At 32.8% G+C, this 22,026-nt stretch overlaps 2 protein-coding genes across 2 annotated transcripts in view; both read right to left on the bottom strand.

Annotated features, from left to right (window-relative positions):
* LOC105342897 (DNA-binding protein RFX6) overlaps positions 1-6,599 on the bottom strand; it is a 38,779-nt gene extending 32,180 nt beyond the window's left edge. Inside the window, exon 1 of the mRNA XM_011449993.4 lies at positions 6,450-6,599. Within this exon, the coding sequence (XP_011448295.3) occupies positions 6,450-6,513 (64 nt within the window). The 5' untranslated portion in view covers positions 6,514-6,599. The remainder of the gene's footprint in view (positions 1-6,449) is intronic.
* Positions 6,600-14,234: 7,635 nt separating this feature from the next.
* Positions 14,235-22,001, bottom strand: LOC105342901 (activator of basal transcription 1). Its single transcript, XM_034446737.2, has 3 exons — positions 21,674-22,001; positions 20,672-20,840; positions 14,235-14,916 (listed from the first exon to the last, which is right to left on the bottom strand). The coding sequence occupies exons 1-3, from the start codon at positions 21,861-21,863 to the stop codon at positions 14,526-14,528; spliced, it is 750 nt and encodes a 249-aa protein (XP_034302628.2). The 5' UTR covers positions 21,864-22,001; the 3' UTR covers positions 14,235-14,525.
* Positions 22,002-22,026: the final 25 nt, after the last annotated feature.

Below are 22,026 nucleotides of genomic sequence, written 5' to 3'. Positions count from 1 at the left end.
TTCAGATTTTGGATCTCTCTCTCTCTCTCTCTCTCTCTCTCTCTCTCTCTCTCTCTCTCTCTCTCTCTCTCTCTCTCTCTCTCGTGCATGCGAACTCCTAAGAAGTTTTAACTTTGGAGTTTCGTGGTTTACTCAGACTGTCTCTACCCCTCCCATTCTGAGACCTGTCTGATCACTAGGGGATGCACTCGCACAATTATGTCAACATGGTCCACAGAATCAATGTTGACAGAGAAATTCGAGCTGACCTGCATATTTCAAGGTGGATGTTTGTATATCTTCTTCCGCGCCGATACTCATAATTCTATTACGAGATTTGTACAAACAAATTAATGCACATGACCACACAAAAGGTCAAATAGATCACATGATTCGTGCTGGGTTCATTCAAAATCGAAGACAAATCTACCAGTCGATTGAAAATAAGTAATGCATTAGTCGGGTATACCCCATTTGTACAGTTTTTAGGGGTTTAATTTGATTAGATGGACATCTTGTTTCGTTCAGTGCTTAATACCAGAAAAGTAATTCTTCTTGGAATCAAATGAATCAAGAAATTTCATACTTAATAAAATTTAATTTTAATACAACATACAAATTAAAGAGATTGAAAATAGAAATGACTGAGTGATAAAATTTATAATTAAAAAAATCTTTGGTTATTTGTGTTTGTGTCGGTTCATGCCAGCGCCAAAATTTCTCATTTTTATAGAATTTTAGTTTAGTTCGCTGTTTCGATGTCCAAAATAAAATAGTTTGCTTTTTTGTCAGTATTTGTGTCTTTTAGCAAAATTGGATGTTTTTATATATTTTTTATGAATGAGATTCCATTTAAAAACTAAATCGCTTTTTAGACTTCAGAAAACATGGTTTAAATGAAATATTTATACTTTTATATAAAATTATTCATTTCACATCCAAAAAAAATGAAAGTTTTACGTATAAAGCATGGCCTTCGAAAGGCGGTGAAATTTGTATCAAATGAGATAGAAAACAGTGTGGGTTTTTCAGGGGAACAAACGTTGTATTGATAAGGAGCACAAAGGAAGCGGGGGGACGAAGGCGAGGGGCCCCCATCGCACCTGTATGACTGGCCAGCCAGAGGAGGGCATTTTTCTGATATCGACCCAATTTAATCGAACATTTAATCTTTTAAATTACCGACAGACGTGCAGGAAAAGTCCGGAGAAGTTTTAAATTTTTATCAGTTGCGGTATTTTTGTTCAGTTATCGCAATTTTACAGTGTTTATTGTTTATGCTTTCAAAATTTGATGAAATGGCGATAAACCTTATTCTGTAATATCTATCTTATCAACCCCTTCATAATACAGTCAATATACGTGTGTATTTCAATAGGCACACGAGCTGGGTCGCGTCCTGAAAATATCGCATTGACCATCAATAGACAAAGCGTTATCAACACTTTATACATGTACAGTTCTTCAACAATTTTTTTTAGGAAACTAACAGAGAAAGGACGGTTAAATTACTGGGAAGGTTGCGATTACAATGCTGATGACTTTCATTAGGGCGGGGCTTTTTTGTTTTTATGTGATGTCAAGGATTTTTAAAAGTTTTTGAAAATATCCTAAGTGTAGAAAAAGTACAAAATTGGTTTATCTTGAAAATGAAGTTTGAATTAAATTATATTTCATGATTTTTTAACTCCCAATAAACCCACTAATATTGATTAGTGTTTATATTTTTGTTTTCCTTTGTTTATGTTCTTTTTTCCCCACATTTGATTTAATAAAAGTTTGGAGTATTTTTGTTTGAGGTGGTGTCGCAACTTTATTTGTCGGTGGTTCTGCGTGTTTTACCTTCGATATTTTCGAGGCTTTATTTTTGTTTTGTAAATTTATTTTTAAATCGGTTAAATTTAAATCGTTTAAAATTACGTGAAATAACATAATTTGAATTAGTTGCTACATGTTTCAATTATTCGTTTTTATTTCAATAAACCGGTATTGATAACTATTACATATAGAGAATATTTCGTTGTGTGTTGACTTATTATTTATTGTATGATTTTTATTACTTATGTGAATGAAGATTTAAAAAAGATATCAATGTTAAAAATGTACTTTACTTTAATTTAAAAATTTAATATATAAATTTGAGGATCTATCACGTTTATTTACTTACAAAAGCCAATTACTGCATACGTTAATTGTAAACAGGTCATTGAACTTTTCTTTTTTTATCAAAACTAATTATTCTCAATCCACTTATTTATAGGAAAGCGAAATACAATGTTAGTTAAGACATCACGCTGTAGTTTAATATTGCGTAGCGTAAAAATTAGCAAAACTGGCGAGCTCTCTGTAACTAAAGTTTAAAGGAGCCAATCAGAATAGGGTGTGAATTGTTCGTGAGAACAAGGTACATCGATCCGCGAGTTGGTCCACGATTTGGTTTTAACTTTTACTTTTTGAAAAAAATAATCCATGGACAAAATTATGCATAATCATTAGAATAATCCTTTTGTGTTTTTTATTTCAAGAAAAAAAAACCCACTCACAACTGGGTACTTATAAGGTATAAAGGAGTTCTTTTTCCAACTACTTTTAAACTTAATATTTCTGTTTGTTTAAATCATATTCTTTTGGTTAAACTTAATGTACGTTTATATGAACATAGTTGTCAATGATTTTATATCAATAAACAGGATCATAATTTCATATAACATGTGTTCAAACTTTTTGTATATTATTGTAAATCATACCACATTTATCTATAAACAGCTGAAGGGGGACCTTCATATCTTAATTGATTTTAATATATATAATTGATTTCATTTTCATTTAGATATGGAAATGAAGGGACTATAATAGTAATCATTACAATTGTATGTCAAAAACAATTTTTCATTTTTCACATATTCTATTCATCTAAAGTCCTTTTTTTGTATAGTAACATATGTATTTGAAATAATTTTAAGATAAAAATGAAAATATCGAAAACTGATTTAAAGTATTATTTATATAGTAATAAAATGTATTTATTTACTGATTTATGATCAAATTTACATCTTCGATTAATATTCTCTATTTCTTTGATTAATATTCTATACAATGTTTTTAAAAACAAGATGTCTAGATGAAGATTTATTACAAAACATATGACCCAATATTAATTGTAATATGAAAAAATAGATTTACAAGTTATATAAACATATGTGTTGTACTTATAAATAAATCTAATTTAGTCTAACATTTTCTTACAAAAAATCTTTATATTTAATCATTGTATACCTTACGCCTATAAAAACAAACAAACAAGAAAAAAAAAACAACCAATTTTTTCTTTTTATGGAGAGCATGTTTAGAGTATCATTTTATTCTAATATCACAAATGCAGAATTAATTATTAGAATTAGATGTCTTGTTACATTTGAAAGAAAAGGAAATGTACACATTTTTTTTTACTTTTAAGGATATACATGTATTATATGAATAATTTATCAGCGGGGAAAATGGCGATGGGGATGCGCCCCCTTTGTTTTGAATATATTTCAATGCACACTGTAATAAATATTACATTAATATAGGCGTCGGGACCGGGCGGGGGAGTAACTATAACCATAATTCTGGGTTTTTTTTTCTTTTTTTCTGAAAATTTCTGACGTTTAACCCAACCCCCCCCCTCCCAATTTTCAATTTGCTTCCGACGTCATCGATTAAAAAGTTTGAACAATGGTTCTTATAACTTATGATGTTCTCACATTTAAAATATATATTATTGATTAAAAAAAACTTATAGAGTGGAATTATAGTATATAGTTGATTTTATGCGTAAAGAAATCTTTTTGAGATAACATACATTTTTAACAGAATCGAATCTTTTGTAGTTCATTTCATATGTTAGATTTCACCACCCTTAAATAAAACACATGTGTCAATGAAAGATATTTCATCTCCACTGATATATACATCAAACCTATTATTAATATTATCAAATAAGGAAAATGATAAGCATCTTCTAGTTCCACACGAACTGTTAGGTGTGTGTCCACAATATTTCTTTTGTATAAATAATGACTTAGTATACCACTAAGCTTTTACTCTATGTAAATTATATTTGCTAAACGTTTGAATAATATTAATATTTTGGACTTGAGCCATTTTATTACTATCAGTATTTAGATAATTATGTTTTTGATAAATTGATTGAAAATCGGTGCTTTTTTACGATTAATTGGTAAAGCATTCCACCTGTAAAAAGCATCTGAATTTTTTTAAAATAAAGTTTAAATCAACATTTTGAATATATATAATATAATCTTCATTTCGAGTTCTGTACCTCGTTTCTGTTTTTTAAATACACACTATTTCAGAGTATGTGTATGGACTAGAATACCCGATACAAGGGCGGCCACTCTCGCAGAATATGTTTACTCTATATTTTGCGATTTATCATAATCTTATGTTAATGATATCATTCAATAAAGTATACACAATTACATTTCAAAAGAAGAGTTACTTTTGCGTTTGTATTGAAGAGAACAATTCAAGTTAAATCCATGCACTTTACTGATATTATAGTATAAAAAAAATAGCACATAAACGATTTAGCTGAAACGTTGTAGTATATCAGTAGCACACACCGTCATACCGAAACAAACTTATCGCTCAGTAAAGGGATAACATCTTGCTGTAAATAATTCAAACATTAGCAGCCAAATTTAAAAAATAAGATACTAAGATGTCTTAGAAAACTCCACAAAGAACTTATTATTTGATTAATTGATTGGTTTATCTACGTGCATTTAGATATTTATTCTGATCTAATTTATCAGATACATCTTCTTTATACCAGATTTTACCATTTCAACCAGTCCACTGAGAGGATCTATACAAGACTTGATACACTAGATTTCAAATGCATAATTAGTCTTTTTTCCAAATCCTATTTAAAATATGTTTTCTTACGAGACGCTATGTTTAATTAAGTGTTAAAGTAAACATAAGACTGTTGCTTTTTTAAATACATGTATATATATTTTTCTAAACTAACCAACAAACTAGAATTTATGAAGAGTTAAACATTGCAAAATATATTTCGTTAAACAGAACAAATCAAGAACGTTAATGTTTCCTGATAAGATTATATGATTCAATAATACTTCAGATCTATAAATTGTATCATAAATGGAATATTATTTTATAAGTAAACAAGTTTAAATACTTTATACATCGCAAAACGAAATGAACATCATGTTAAGTATATGTACATGCACTGAATAGAAGAATGGAACTTATCCCAGATATATTTTATATATGAATATTGTTTCAGTTCTTTATTTAAAAATATAACCAAATTGTTGTTTTTTGTTTTTGTTTTTTTGTTAGAAAAAATTACCGCAATTAATACAGAATTATGGTCTGTATTTTGAATCTTTAATACACTTTTGTTTTACTCTAAAATTGACAAATAATATGATTTGTTATACTTTCATGTTAAATACTAAAATCTGATTGGTTAAGACGCAGTTGATAATCCGTTCTATTACCCTCAGCTTTAGCAACACACTTAGCAACGGGAAACACAACGAATTGTTACATGCGCGTAAATTATGCGCATACAGTTCGCCATAGAATTCACATAATTTCTATATAAAAGCAGTAAAAAATTCTATAATAGGTACTTTATTATCTATTCCTGCCACGGGTCTAAAACTTTGCTGCATAATAATTTACCAGTCCCAATCTCAGGATACTGTGTGATATTTTCATGGTTTTTTGTATGAATATTGTTCTTTGAGTTAACTGTCATTTATTGGAGGAAATTCCTATTTTCTACTCGTCACATCACATCACATATTCTTCCTTTCGTATTATATTATGTTGTGACTTTAACTATGGCGTTATGTTTCATGCAACTTTTATGCTATGTATTCTTAAATAAAAGACCTGTTTTATTCTTTACGAAAGAATTGAGTTTTCCATGTAATAGTATAGATATGAGCAGGCAAGCATAAAAATTCTATAAAATTAAGACATTCAGTATAATAAAATAAATAGTGCCTGTTTGGGAGGGTAACAGTTGAAATTGACACCCCGAGGAAACCATTGCCAAGTTCAGTTTATTCGCTCAGACCAAATAATTTGGTACAAGAGGAACATATATATAATACATACAAATACAAATCGTCAGAGGTACAGACAAACAGGCACTATAGAAAGTGTCGGTAAATTGTCATGATAAGTAAATGAATATAAGAATATAATTTATTATAAGCCATATTTACAATCTATACCCACAATCTATACCCACGATACATTTACATGTAGTTTATATTTTAATTCATAGTATTAAATTCTTGACATAAATTTTTCATGAAGGAAACCAGTAATTTGCTATTTTTGTATAGATAACGTTAACTTAATAAAAACAAATTTTTCTTACAAAAAATAAAAAATGTTTTTTAAGCAGCAGCAATACTTACCTAACTTCGGTGGCCAGGTTAAACGATAATCTTTGGTGGGATAAATTAATCCCTGGTGCAACATGATGACCGCGTGGTATAATTAGCTGCTTTAATTACACGACAGGAGAATGGGATGACTTTTTATCACTGTAAATACTGCTATCATTCACTTTCCCTCAGGATATTTCTCCACCGAATTGTCACACTCTGCGGGGAGAGGATGGTTTTGTTGTCAATAGGACGTACGTGTACCCTGAGCACGGCCGATGCCAGAAAAATGCTCCCCTTGTAAGGTCAAACATCAAACAATATTTGTTTTTAAGTCTTAAAAGAAGTAGCAAATCCCTCAAATAACCTATAAATGGATTTTGTGTTGTAAGATGGCATCTGTGTTGATTCAGAAATGTTTCAACTATACTACAAGGGATTAATTAGATTAAGAATTCAAAAAGACATATTTTTCAAACAGATTTCAGTATGACTTTTTATATGAGTGTAATACACCTATCCGTACCTGATATGCAATAATCATACTTATTACAAATTTTGTATAGAGAAGGATAATGTAAATTAAAAGTAGAAATGTGTTACTCTTCATTAACAATTTTCTCATCTGATTGAACTTCAGAGAAACCAATATTCTCCATTTTGGCCTGGGTGGGCAACAAGCACGTGGTAACCCAGGTATTCCCCTGCTTCCTGATTGGTCCAAATTGTCACTCAGACCTGGAAGATACATAATTGTTTCCCCAGTTTATATCCTGCTGTTTTCTTGTTTAAGATAAAGATGTAGATGGTTTGATTAGGCCTCGGTAAGAAAGCCTGGGTCCCCTCGTCTGTAGTATCACTCCGAGCCAAGATATCACTCACTTCAAAGAGAACCGAGTCCTCCCTAAGCTAGCTGTTATTTTCGGGAGGGTAGGCTGTGTTTTAACGAACTTACCCCTCGTCATCATTAAAGGCAGTAACAAGATAAAGACACTTCATATCATACCGTATTTGGAGATGAAATCAAATATTGACGTTATGCGATGTTTAGATTCATATAAATTTTTTTAAATGTTCAATTGTAGTCGCTTCAGACCTTTCAATGTACAACGTTTCTCGTTTTGAATTCTTTTTAAGTGTTAATAAACATAAAGCAATGCAAACTTTTTTTTTCAATTCTCTCTTCTCTATAGCTAGATGTCTTTTTCAGTATCAAATTAAAGTTGCATGTAACTAAACTATTTAAAATATGAATTAAGACTTAGTCTATGTACATGTTTGGCACGTCAAATTCACAAAAAATTGAGCTAGACATAGTTTCCAAATTGATAACCTAGGTTTACCGACTGTAAACTTGAGTTAACAATTAAAAAACTATACTTAACGATTTTTCAACTATAAACCATTTTTACGGTTGGAAACTATAGTTTACGAAATCACTGCTTATTTACATGTAAGTTTATTTGTAAATAAACGTTCATAATAGATTTTGCTGTTAAATATACATTCACATCTGTAAACTATAATTTACATTCGGTCACTATAGTTAAAAGTTGTTATTCATACTTTAACGTATCGTGAAACTATATTTACCAGATAAACAATGTTTTGCAATCGCAATGGTCATTTGTTTTCAGTGTTAATTATTGTTTACACTTCTGAAGCATAGATTATTGCGTTAACTGGGTTTTACAAATGTAAGAGAAAGATTAACATCGTTAACTTTATGTAGTTTACGGTCCGTAAACTACAGTTCAAAACCGATAAAACTTAGTTTATCGATTTTGAAACTATGTTTGGCCCATTATTGTGACTTTGGCATGTCATATCTATGCTACCTGATTTAGCAATGTATAATAGAACAAAAAACAACAACTGATGATGTACCTCTGATTCGACTAGAGTTTCTACATTGTATCCTTCTATAAAAAACTACCTCAAAATTTTATAAACTATTTTTTGTACCATAGATAAAGTTAATCTGAACTTTACAATAAAAATATTCGACACAAAAATTAATCCCAGGTTGTATATAACTAATACAGATCCTTTGCTCTCAGAGTTCTCTACCCGTTTCCGACTGTACAATAGTTGTCTGGATAAAACGGTCATCATAATGATATGGTGTTTTTGTTCTATTATTGTCCACATATTAATGGATTCTGTTTTTGTTATCAATAGATATCTAATCCCTCAATATTCCAAAATTTAATGAACAAATTTTGTCGCTTTTTAACTCGGGAATTTATTTTTTAGCGGTTAGCGTATAAAATAAACGCTTTGTCATGTAACCAAAACTATTACGCAACCCGGAAGCTTCGTCAAAGTGCTACTTGTGATAAATAAAAGTATTGAGAACACTGAACACTGAAAGTCGATCTTCATTTAATTTAATCGTACACTTTTTTAAAAACAATAAAGACAAATTCACATTTTCATTTATGACCCTAATAGTGGTTGTTCTTTTTAATGATGCAAACATGTATGTTTTGGTCGAGAGTGGGTTAAAAAAATCCAGCAGTTTATTCGGACAACAAAGCATCACTATACATGTAAATTAAAAGAAAAATTATTTTCGAGAAGTAGAGGTATCGTGATATTACATTACTGCGTCTCACAAGGATATCATCTTCTGAATCAGTATGCATCAAGTTAGATTCGCAATAGAAATCATCGTTGGAAACCAGGGACCCACGGTCGATGGAGAGAGGAACGACGCGTTATCAACAGCGTGTTTCCGACGATAAGTAAAAAATCTATTGGGAAAGTTCTTAATTTCAATTCAACACATTTGTCATTACAAGTTCCATCGATTAATAACACTCTCCCAAACTATCACATACAATAACCCGTGTGCGAGAGTTCAAATAGAGGGTGATTCCAATGATTTGATGTATATTTTACAACCGCCCTCTGTTTTTAATTGAACATTGAGTAATCACTAGCTTTTACTTTATTGAAATATTTAGAGCTGGGGGTTTTAGCTCTCTCTCTCTCTTGTGTAAACCGGTTTGTAAGATAGATGTGATCTTCTACTCATTACTATGTGAGTTAACACTTGAAACGTACTTCTTGGCAATGTATGGTTATTTTAATAAGAGATGCTTTTAGAAAACATATACACTGACAATACAGGAAAGAAAAGACAAGTACTGGCTAATCATACCGTAAACTATCGTTTTTTGTAGTATATGAAATTTATATTTTTAATGATGCAAACATGTATGTTTTGGTCGAGAGTGGGTTAAAAAAATCCAGCAGTTTATTCGGACAACAAAGCATCACTATACATGTAAATTAAAAGAAAAATTATTTTCGAGAAGTAGAGGTATCGTGATATTACATTACTGCGTCTCACAAGGATATCATCTTCTGAATCAGTATGCATCAAGTTAGATTCGCAATAGAAATCATCGTTGGAAACCAGGGACCCACGGTCGATGGAGAGAGGAACGACGCGTTATCAACAGCGTGTTTCCGACGATAAGTAAAAAATCTATTGGGAAAGTTCTTAATTTCAATTCAACACATTTGTCATTACAAGTTCCATCGATTAATAACACTCTCCCAAACTATCACATACAATAACCCGTGTGCGAGAGTTCAAATAGAGGGTGATTCCAATGATTTGATGTATATTTTACAACCGCCCTCTGTTTTTAATTGAACATTGAGTAATCACTAGCTTTTACTTTATTGAAATATTTAGAGCTGGGGGTTTTAGCTCTCTCTCTCTCTTGTGTAAACCGGTTTGTAAGATAGATGTGATCTTCTACTCATTACTATGTGAGTTAACACTTGAAACGTACTTCTTGGCAATGTATGGTTATTTTAATAAGAGATGCTTTTAGAAAACATATACACTGACAATACAGGAAAGAAAAGACAAGTACTGGCTAATCATACCGTAAACTATCGTTTTTTGTAGTATATGAAATTTATATTTTTAATGATGCAAACATGTATGTTTTGGTCGAGAGTGGGTTAAAAAAATCCAGCAGTTTATTCGGACAACAAAGCATCACTATACATGTAAATTAAAAGAAAAATTATTTTCGAGAAGTAGAGGTATCGTGATATTACATTACTGCGTCTCACAAGGATATCATCTTCTGAATCAGTATGCATCAAGTTAGATTCGCAATAGAAATCATCGTTGGAAACCAGGGACCCACGGTCGATGGAGAGAGGAACGACGCGTTATCAACAGCGTGTTTCCGACGATAAGTAAAAAATCTATTGGGAAAGTTCTTAATTTCAATTCAACACATTTGTCATTACAAGTTCCATCGATTAATAACACTCTCCCAAACTATCACATACAATAACCCGTGTGCGAGAGTTCAAATAGAGGGTGATTCCAATGATTTGATGTATATTTTACAACCGCCCTCTGTTTTTAATTGAACATTGAGTAATCACTAGCTTTTACTTTATTGAAATATTTAGAGCTGGGGGTTTTAGCTCTCTCTCTCTCTTGTGTAAACCGGTTTGTAAGATAGATGTGATCTTCTACTCATTACTATGTGAGTTAACACTTGAAACGTACTTCTTGGCAATGTATGGTTATTTTAATAAGAGATGCTTTTAGAAAACATATACACTGACAATACAGGAAAGAAAAGACAAGTACTGGCTAATCATACCGTAAACTATCGTTTTTTGTAGTATATGAAATTTATATGTAGTATATACATATAGATGCATTCCAAACAATTTTTCTACGCGCTTTCCAGTACTTTCAGTACTTTGATTTTTTTTTTTACGTTTTATTTTTGACATTCGTTCTTCATTAGGAACTGATGCATAATTCTCCATTCACTAGAAAAATTGACGCTTCTTCTTAAACTCAAATGAACTGAAGCTTCGTTCCATCTCTATTCAAGAGAGCTTTACATTTGTTCTACGTAGACCGAAGTGAAGCCCTTGTTTCAATGGCTGAAATTGGCGCTCCGTTCTGCTGATGTGTACCGCTGTCTTGCTTCACCTACATAAAAAAATGTCTGGGTTTGCCAGGTTCAGTTTCTGAGTTGCTAGTTTGTAAAACTTTAAACTACATATCACCAAAGATCAAAAATCTAAATCCCAATGACTTAAAAAGATCTAGATATACTTTGAAATTCAAGGCAGGAAATGAAGAACGGAAAACATGACGAATTTTCCTAAGCGAACCGCACGCGAACGCCTGATGAAATGTTTCCCCCTTTTAGATTCAACAAGCAAATAAATACCATTTTCATCAAGCCTTATCAAGATCCACCGAAATTTGTTGACACTTGTTTAGGACAAACTTTGCATCTTCTTGCAATACACACTAACCGCTGAAGAGAAAGGTTTCAAAAGGAAAAGATAGGGGATAAAAAGGAGAGGAGGAGAGAGGCTAATCTCTCGCGTGTTCTCAAAAACAAAACCATTTAATGAATGGCTTTGTTTCATGTATCAAACGGCTTAAATGCATTCAATATGTGTATTTATATACATTTGGTGTCTGGTATTTCTCGGCGATACAAACTATTTTAAGACGTTTACATCTTTAGCGGAATTATCATCAAAATTCTAACGACATGACGAAAAACGAAATGGCTTTGTTAGTTATTTTCTTTTCATCTTGTCAACCTGGAATAACTCTCTCTCTCTCTCTCTCTCTCTCTCTCTCTCTCTCTCTCTCTCTCTCTCTCTCAACAGTAGCAATACTGTACTCATACCCAGGAGTACTTTTAGACTCGATATCAAATAAAATAAAATGAAACTTAAATGAAAGTTGTTAAAATTGTTTGGGGAGCAAGTTATGAAAAATTAAACATATTGATAATATAAGTACACATGTTATTATTAAATAAAATAAGGATAAAATATCAAAATAAAAATAGTTATATGTTTTACATTTATTGATAATATCACATGATCAAATCCCTAGTTAGAGTTTAATCTCTGAATGATTAGAAATGCATTCCTTTTTTTAGACAGAAGCCACGAAATAGGATTCCCCACCAGGGTTTGTAGACCTGTCATGTCGTAATTAATTCCAAAATCAACAAATTCCGCATAAACGGGAAATTATGTCTCTTGATTTTCATTACACGCTGTTTCTGATCTTACAAAGTATCATGTAATTAAAACTCAGCATGTGGCTAATGACCGCCTAGTTCGGTTTGTTCTTGTTTTAATTCTGATGCACGGCATCAAACAAAGCTGCCCTCTACGATTCTCCCTCTCGACTCGTCGGTCGGCATTCCAGTGCCGTGGTCCCGTGTCACGGAGTCCGAGAAAGCGACAAGATTCTCCAGGACTCGAAAGAGAAAATCTCTTGAGTGAATACAAATACTCCAGCTTATTTACCTAGATGAGCTCGCCTATTAATTGTTATTAATGACTGCGCGTTTGAGGGCTGAGGAAGTGATAAAAGCAAGGTTACATGGGTCCTTTACCCAACAGTGACAAATGGACGAGTAATGAGCCTCCCCCTACCAAATACAGATCTCTCCTTGTCAACGCAACACTTTTAATTCATTAAATTATAATGGTTTTTAACGTGGAAAAGTTAATATGATTTAAAGATAAACTACACATTAATAAATGAAAGTCTGTTTGTTCTGACACTGGACCAAATATAACTCAGTGAATCACGAGGCCGAGATTTCGTCAGCAACCCCGCGTATCTTTTACTGCCACAATACAGAACTAACCGACTTCCTGGCAGAGAGAGAGAGAGAGAGAGAGAGAGAGAGAGAGAGAGAGAGAGAGAAAGAGAGAGAGAGAGAGAGAGAGAGAGAGAGAGAGAGAGAGAGATTCAACAGGAATTAATGTAACTGGGACTCTAGAAATAACATGCACTCTAATATTATTTTTCTTAAATTGAAATTTCTTAACTCGTGCTAAGAAGATTGTTTAAGTTTGTTCCAACAAGCTTAAAAATATATCAGTTAAGTTAAGACGAAATATTTTTAAATAGCATGTAGATTTGATTACAAAAATATAAAGAAACATACGCACACGTGTTGTAGTTTTCACGGTACGTGTCACATTAAACCAGTTATCTCTTTAGGTTTTAGATATAAAAGTAAATATAGTTATGTTATAAAGGATTGTACATTCACGCTGAAAAATATTATTGACTACAAAAAATAAACTGATCTTGAAAAATGATCAGGAAATACATGGCACATTGTACCACTATTATATTTGCTGTGTAAATTGATACCAATAAAAAAAAGAGAAAAAAATACACCGCCAATGAAAACGCCACTTTTCCTCCTGCATTGTTGGATCATGAATATTAATACCAGTAATACACGTCTTAGGCAAATATGCGAATTGCGTCATTTTCATGTAAAGAGAGATAACTCAACCTCTTTAAGTCTGGTATACGTATACATTGGTTGTTTGTAAAACTCAAATTTTTTTCTACAACATATCTTCTTAATTGTATCATTAAGCATCACAAATGCACATCAGCCATGACGCTTAATGAAACAAGCAAATATCTACACCCTCAAGCGCCAATGATACAAACTTTTTTATCATTAAGCGTTGCAGTCGCACCCTTTGATGATACAAAATTGTAAAACTGAAAGCAGTCTTTTATGAAATAATACATTTTCATTTCCCTATAGCAGTATTTGCTCAGCATTAGTAATGTTCATGATGAAACTTAAAGACAGGCAACCAGGCTGAAGTTAACAATCACCAACAGCAGCCACTAAGCCAGTAGATGCAAATGCACTGCCTAATGCCATTATATCATTAAGCAGCATTGTATCATTAACGGTTGTTACAAAGCTAACACAGAAACCTGAAGAAATTATAAAATTAATGGACATTTCATAACTTTTAATCCCCCCACACCATGAAACATTAATTTTTATCTTTACACACATCACAAAATGCTTACTGATACGACTAAATAATTTGCTTGTAATATTTTGTGAAAGGATTTTTCATGTATGCATTTTTTTTTGCAACTACTTTCTTCTTGCCTACTTAGTATTCACTATGCTCAGATGGAAACTTTCAAATTTACAGTACATATCAAAAACTTTTGGTTTTAATTTTGTTTTTAATTTGTGAAAAAAATTCATATTATACTGCATTAAGGTTCATAATTTGTTAATCTTCATCATCATCATCATGTCCTCCTGAAAAAATACTCTTTATCAAAGAAGTCCGAGCAAAAAAAGATTTCTTATTGAGGCCCTCCTTTTTCTTCTTTCCTCCTTTACTTGTCTCTACCACAGAATCTAACTTCCTTTTCTTTGCCATTGTTTCCTCTTCAGTCTCCCTCTGAGTAATTTCATAATCCCCCTCTTTCTCATCTTCCTCAAAGCTCTTTCCCTGTTTTCTCTTCCTGTCTTCAATAGCTTTCATTTTTTTACCCCTCTCTGCATTCTGGATATGATAATTTGCCACACGTTTCACTTGAGCTATTTCTGTTCTAAGTCTCTGTTTATGCACAGCCTTTTCATAAACAAGTCTCTCATTCAAATGAGCCCACTTAAATCTGTAAGGAAAAAAAATTGAAATACATGTATTGGAAAGAGTGGTTAAGTTCAAACTATTGCAATTCTAAAACATTCATAAGACATTAAGAAGCATATTTGATCTTTTTTAACCTGAAAACTCTCGAAAAAAGAAACGTATTATTAATATAAATTAAAACAACAGATTCATTTGATACAACTTAATTTGGCTCTCATCTTGTTAAGACATGGTAGTTTGTTCATAGACAAATGTCATATTAACACATATTCATTACATGTGATATAAAAGAACATGTATGTTTAAGAAACTGCTATCAAAATTCACTTATTTTTTTTTAATTCATAAGAACCATAAACAAGAGGCCCAGGGGCCACATCGCTCACCTGAGCAACAATTGCCTTAATTCTGATCAAATTAGCATTACAGTATCAAAATATCTTGACAACTGAGTACAGTAGATCTTGCTAAAAAAAATTGAAAATCTGCCAATTTTTATCAACCTCTTATTTTTTGGTAAATACCAAGCCCCTTTTGTTGTTGTACCTGTAAGAAGATTTGTCTCTATTCCTATATACCCCCCCCCCCTCCCCCCATTTCATGGCCCCATTTTTCTCTAGGGAATCATGGTTTCATCAGACTTAAATCTGCATAACCTTTGCTTTCACACTAAGTACTGAGTTTTGAACCGAACACTTTCCCAGAATAGTTTTAAAGATTTTCTCTTCATATTCCTATGTAAAAATTCAAACCGCCATCACGGTCCCGCCCTACCACTAGGGACTGTGATTTTGCAAACTTGAATTTACACTACCCGAGGATGCCTCTACACAAGTTTAAACCCTTTCTGGCCAAAAATTCTTTAAAAAAGATTTTTAAAGATTTTCTCTATATATTCCTAAGTAAAAATTCATCCCCCATTGTGGCCTCACCCTACCCCTGGACTATTATTTAAACAAACTTGAATCTATACGATCTGGGGATGCTTCCACTCAAATTTGGGCTTTCCTGGCCTAATAATTTTGAGAAGAAGACTTTTAAAGATTTCTCTATCTATAAAAATTCATCCCCCATTGTGACCCCGCCCTACCCCCAGGGACCATGATTTGAACAAACTTGAATCTACACTTCCTAAGGGTGGTTACATGCCAATTTGAGATTTCTTGGCCAAATATTTTTGAGAAGAAGATTTTTAAAAGATTTTCTCAATATATTCCTATGTAAAACTTGATCTCCCAATTGTGGCCCCACCCTACCCCCGGGGATCATGATTTGAACAAACTTGAATCTACACTACCTGAGGATGCTTTCATTTCAATTTGAACTTTTCTGGCCTAATAGTTTTTGAGAAGATTTTTAAAGATTTTAGTCTATATATTCTTATGTAAAACATGACCCCCCTATTGTGGCCCCACCCTACCCCCGGGAACCATGATTTGAACAAACTTGAATCTACACTATCTGAGGATGCTTCCACTCAAATTTGAGCTTTCCTGGCCTAATAGTTTTTGAGAAGACTTTGGCTCAGGTGAGCTAAAAAAGGTTAAATTTACAATGCAATAAGTTGTTAAAGTTAGTTTCTGGAAGAAGAGACTTTGAAAATTTTCTTAATAAATATTGACATTTTTTTTAGTTTTTTAATCTTTAGTTTTTAAGATCTGTGTACAAACATAGAATTGTGAGCAAATCTCTGTATCTTGCTTATAATTCGAAGCTTAACACTCAAATATGGTTAGTAAATAGAAATTGTAAACAATTATATAAAACACAAGAAACATGCACTATAACAAATAAAGAACACAATTTATTTTTTCGAAATGAATCATATATATACATGTAGATGTATATACCTACATATTTCCGACAGCGATATCAAACTCTATTTAAACTGAATAAACTCGAGAAAATGCCGAGCATCTCAACAAAACCTATTGCATTAATATACCATTACGCAAAATATAATGCCGAATTACCGATAGAATGAATTGTATTTCAGTACTTTTTTGATACATCAGATTTTGCTTAATTTGCGCAGGTAAACAGTTAACTGTTTGATTTACCGAAGTCTCTGTTTGATTTGATACGTAAAAATCACGAAATACAGACGATAGTTCCCAAGTTACAAAGCATAAATAATGAAAACGAAACGAAAATCAGAACAAGCTAACACCAACGTCATGTGTGAAAACTGTCAACGCATTGAAATATTTAGCCTCAATTTACTTCACAAAATCGGCACAAATACATTTTGCATGTTTCAAAACTCTCCCTTCATTCGCGAACTGTTGCACAACAAGCAAATTCATCATAGTCAGATCGACCCTTTTTCGTATAATGTCATGGCTGCTTTAAACAAAGAACCTCGTTTTAGATGTATGGAATACGAGTCTTGGTAAAATGGGTACGCAAACCTGGGCCGTGGCAAAATAAAAGCCGGGGCAGATCGGCAATCGTCAATTCCAAATACGCATTATTTTGCAGCAATATTTACAGCAAATACAAAAATACTGGTCCATCAAATATCCTGAAATTTTAATGAGATTGGCAGATTAATAACTGCCAATCTTTTGTTTTTCCCAGGCCAAGTCTTGTCTACCCATTTTACCGAATGCCGAATCCGAAGCTATTAAACTGATTGAAACACGCCTTTCCTTTATTATTATTTTCGTAATAACTTAGATTTGAAACATAATTAGACCTTAATTTTTGCAATTTATATTTTCCTTCCCATAAGGATAATTTATGCTAAACAACGTTGAATTGGAATCAGTAGTTCTTGAGAAGAAGATTTTTTAAAATGCACCCCCCTTTTTTTACAGTTTCAAGGTTTTCTCCGCTTTGAATACAGATCTGACTTTTATTTCTGCAATTTATATTCGCCCTCCCATAAGGATGCTTTGTGCCAAATTTGGTTGAAATTGGATAAGCGGTTTTAGAGAAGAAGTTCAAAATGTAAAAAGTTTACAGACGGACAGACAGACGGACAGACGGACGGACAGACGGACGGACGGACGGACGGACGGACGGACGACGGACAAAAAGTGATCAGAATAGCTCACTTGAGCTTTCAGCTCAGGTGAGCTAAAAACAAGAGGCCCAGGGGCCACATCGCTCACCTGAGCAACAATTGCTAGTGCTGAAACGAATGTTCGAATATTCGCGAATGAATAGTAAATTTCTAATATTCGAATGTATATTTAGCATTCGAATATTTGATCACATGTTAAACACCCATATCAAGCACTGTAAACTAAGCAGCATCGTGTTATCTGTGTGTTATTGTGATCATTTTACTCTGAACGAAAGTAAATATAAAGCCATCTATGACTGCCATGCTTGGTAGAGTCTATTACTTAACCCAGTAATAGACTCTTCCGCCATGCGTGTTTACCTTGAAAGTAAAAGCAGGGTTTACATCGAACGGAGACAAACATTCTGGATTTTTCAATTCATGTCAGACGCTGAAGAAAAAAATTGCTTAACTGTTTGAACGAGTGTGAGCTACGGAGAGTTAATATCGAAAGGTACATCGAAAGCTTTTTTTAAAAGATACCTCGATATAATTTGTTTTTTTTTTTAAATAAACAGAACATTTCCAGAGTAATGAGCGTTATCAGTTTTCTGTTTAATACTATATCAAACATGGCGGAAATATTTGGACTGACTTACGAAGTTACGTATCGGTATCATCTAGGAGTCAGGACTGCAGAAGTAATAAATCTTTTGATTGTAGTTGATGGAAATTTTTTAAAAATCAGTATATTATTATTTGCTTAAAAATTAAATGCGCACCCAATTCAATGGATACTCATGCAGTAAGTGTCAACTTCGAACTGACATGTTTAAGCAGTCTACACATACACCCACTTAGTAATACAAACTATCATATATGCTTAATACATTGTCTATGACGTCTACGAATATTCGAATACGAATCGAATAGCACTCACGAATATTCGAATACTGATTTATGGTATTCGTTTCAGCACTAACAATTGCCTTAATTCTGATCAAATTAGCATTACAGTATCAAAATATCTTGACAACTAAGTTCAGTAGATCTTGCTAAAAAAAATTGAAAATCTGCCAATTTTTATCCACCTCCTTCTTTTGGTAAATACCAAGCCCCTTTTGTTGTTGTACCTGTAAGATGATTTTTCTCTTTTCCTATATACCCCCCCCCCCCCCCATTTTGTTGCCCCACTTTTCTCTAGGGTATCATGGTTTCATCAAACTTATATCTGCATAACCTGTGCTTTCACACTAAGTACTGAGTTTTGGACCGAAAAACTTTCCCAGAATATTTTTAAAGATTTTCTCTATATATGTAAAAATTCAAACCGCCATCATGGCCCCGCCCTACCACTAGGGACTGTGATTTTGAATTTACACTACCCGAGGATGCCTCTACACAAGTTAAAGCTTTTCTGGCCAAATGGTCTTTAAAAAGAAGATTTTTAAAGATTTTCTCTATATATTCCTATGTAAAACTTGATCCCCCAATTGTGGCCCCACCCTACCCCCAGGGACTATGATTTGAACAAACTTGAATCTACACTACCTGAGGATGCTTCCATTCAAATTTGAGCTTTCTGGCCTAATAGTTTTTGATGAGATTTTTAATATATATTCCTACGTAAAAATTGATCCCCCCATTGTGGCCCCGCCCTACCCCCAGGGACTATGATTTGAACAAACTTGAATCTACACTACCTGAGGATGCTTCCATTTTAATTTGATCTTTTCTGGCCTAATTGTTTTTAAGAAGAAGATTTTTAAAGATTTTCTCTATATATTCCTATGTAAAACTTTATCCCCCAATTGTGGCCCCACCCTACCCCTAGGGACTATGATTTGAACAAACTTGAATCTACACTACCTGTGGATGCTTCCATTTTAATTTGAGCTTTCCTGGCCCAATAGTTTTTGAGAAGAAGATTTTTAAAGATTTTCTCTATATATTCCTATGTAAAATTTGATCCCCTTCTTGTGGCCCCTCCCTACCCCCGGGGACCATGATTTGAACATACTTGAATCTACACTACCTGAGGATGCCTCCACACAAGTTTTAGCTTTTCAGGCCAAATAGTTTTTGAGAAGAAGATTTTTGAAAAATACCAACAAATTTTCAATAATTCTCAATTATCTCCCCTTTAAAGAGGGCGTGGCCCTTCATTTGAACAAACTTGAATCCCCTTCACCTAGTGGTGCTTTGTGCCAAATTTGGTTGAAATCTGCCCAGTGGTTCTTGAGAAGAAGATGAAAATGTGAAAAGTTAATGACGACAACGACAACGACAGACAACGGACAAATTGTGATTAGAAAAACTCACTTGAGCCTTTGGCTCAGGTGAGCTAAAAAGGTGACCTTTCTCTTAGATTTTACAAAATTTTTAATTTTTTTTGGATAGATTTTGAAATACCTTGGGTGGAATCATTAGAAGTCGTAGTGATTTAATTTCTGTGGTTTGGCGGTAACCTTTACCCATAAATTAAGATTATTGATGAATTTCGAAATACAGTCTTCATTCATTAAACATACAATTTGAGTCCATAAAATAACATCCCAACAAACCCTTAAAAATTGAAACTCTAAACAAAAAAATTGCCCACACATATTTAAATGTTTCCACCATTATTACTTTTCCCCAGTAAATTCAGGGCTTGGCACCACACAACAGTATTTTTTTTTTTTATACTAAAACTGAGGGCAAGTTATAGAATAATTTAAAACAAGTTCTCAACAAATAAAATCAATAAATACAATTACAAGAATACCTGTGTAGATATTTAATATTCCAAATTTCATCATGCCAGCGACTTCTCTTTTTGCCTCCGATAAGTGTATTATTTAGATTTGTGGCCACTCGCTTGGCTATTTTCTTGTCCTGAAACTCAATCCATCCTTCTGTGAATATACGCCCTCTTTTGGTGTTTGCAGCCTTCTCTAAAAAAATTAAATAACAGATAGTTAATAGAAAACTGCATGGACCTCTTTTTAGGTTGAAATAAAAAAATCTTTTTAAAAATTAATCTGGATCAAATATTTTAAAGGGGGGGGGGGGCAATTTTTTGCTGTGATATTTTGAACCTGTTTTTAAATATTTTGCAGGGTTCAAAATATTTTACAAGTATCAACTGCATCAGTATTTTCTTTGTTTAAATTTTATGACCTGGACATGTATCATACATTTTTAATAAAAATAACCTTGAACTCTACAATAGACTTTGGTCAAGGTCAGAACACGCTCATGTTATACCATAAGCAAAATCTGTGTAAAGTAGGAACTTCCAGTGCTTCTTCATTAGAAAGGATCACTCTCTATAAGGTTGATTTGCGTCCTACACTGTACAATCGCTTCAAATACCTTGCTTTGTAAAAAAACGAATGGGTGTCTGTTTTGAATTAAAACTAAGTATATTGAGCCATTTTCAAGAAACATCCTGATGACAACTACCTGGATTTTATGAAATGGACTATAAACACAAGCAATCTGATCTTTGATCAGCTCCGACAAATTCTGATGTCGCTACACAAAGTTTAGATCTTTGTTCAGCAACTATCAGAATTTCGGAGCGTTACAAAGATCTGATTTTAATCAGATTGGGGAAAAAATAACAAAGAACTGCGCTATCCGACAACCGAGCGTCCGTGCCTATAACTGAGCAAGAATTTACTCCCGTTTGGTAGGCAAAATACTGGGATCTTAAAATCGATCGCCAAAGGGAATCAAACTATCAAATATGTAGATGTGCCTAACCTGTCAAAAATCTACATACCATTTGGTTGTAGAAAAACTTTTCCTATTTCACCATATTGGCCGAATATCTCTTTTATAGTTTTCACATTCATCAAAGCTGGTATCCTACTCAGGTATATTACCCCAGGTTCTTGAGTTTTTCTCTTCTTTTTGGTTATTTTCACGATTTGGTCAAGCGATTCATCCTCGTGGGTTTGTTTTTCTTCCATTTTGTAACTATTATCTGTATTTCGATCCCGATTAAAAATAACATTATTAAAAAAAAATATTTTAGCTGCTAATTAATCGATTCTACGACTGAATGTTTGTGCAACCGTAATTTTTATGCATTGATTAAATATCCTTATTCTAGTTTTGACATTGTTGTTTTAA

This window comes from Magallana gigas, chromosome 5 (assembly GCF_963853765.1).
Source record: "Magallana gigas chromosome 5, xbMagGiga1.1, whole genome shotgun sequence".
Classification (NCBI taxonomy): Eukaryota; Metazoa; Mollusca; class Bivalvia; order Ostreida; family Ostreidae; genus Magallana; species Magallana gigas.
This window is presented reverse-complemented; position numbering and strand designations above follow the sequence as displayed.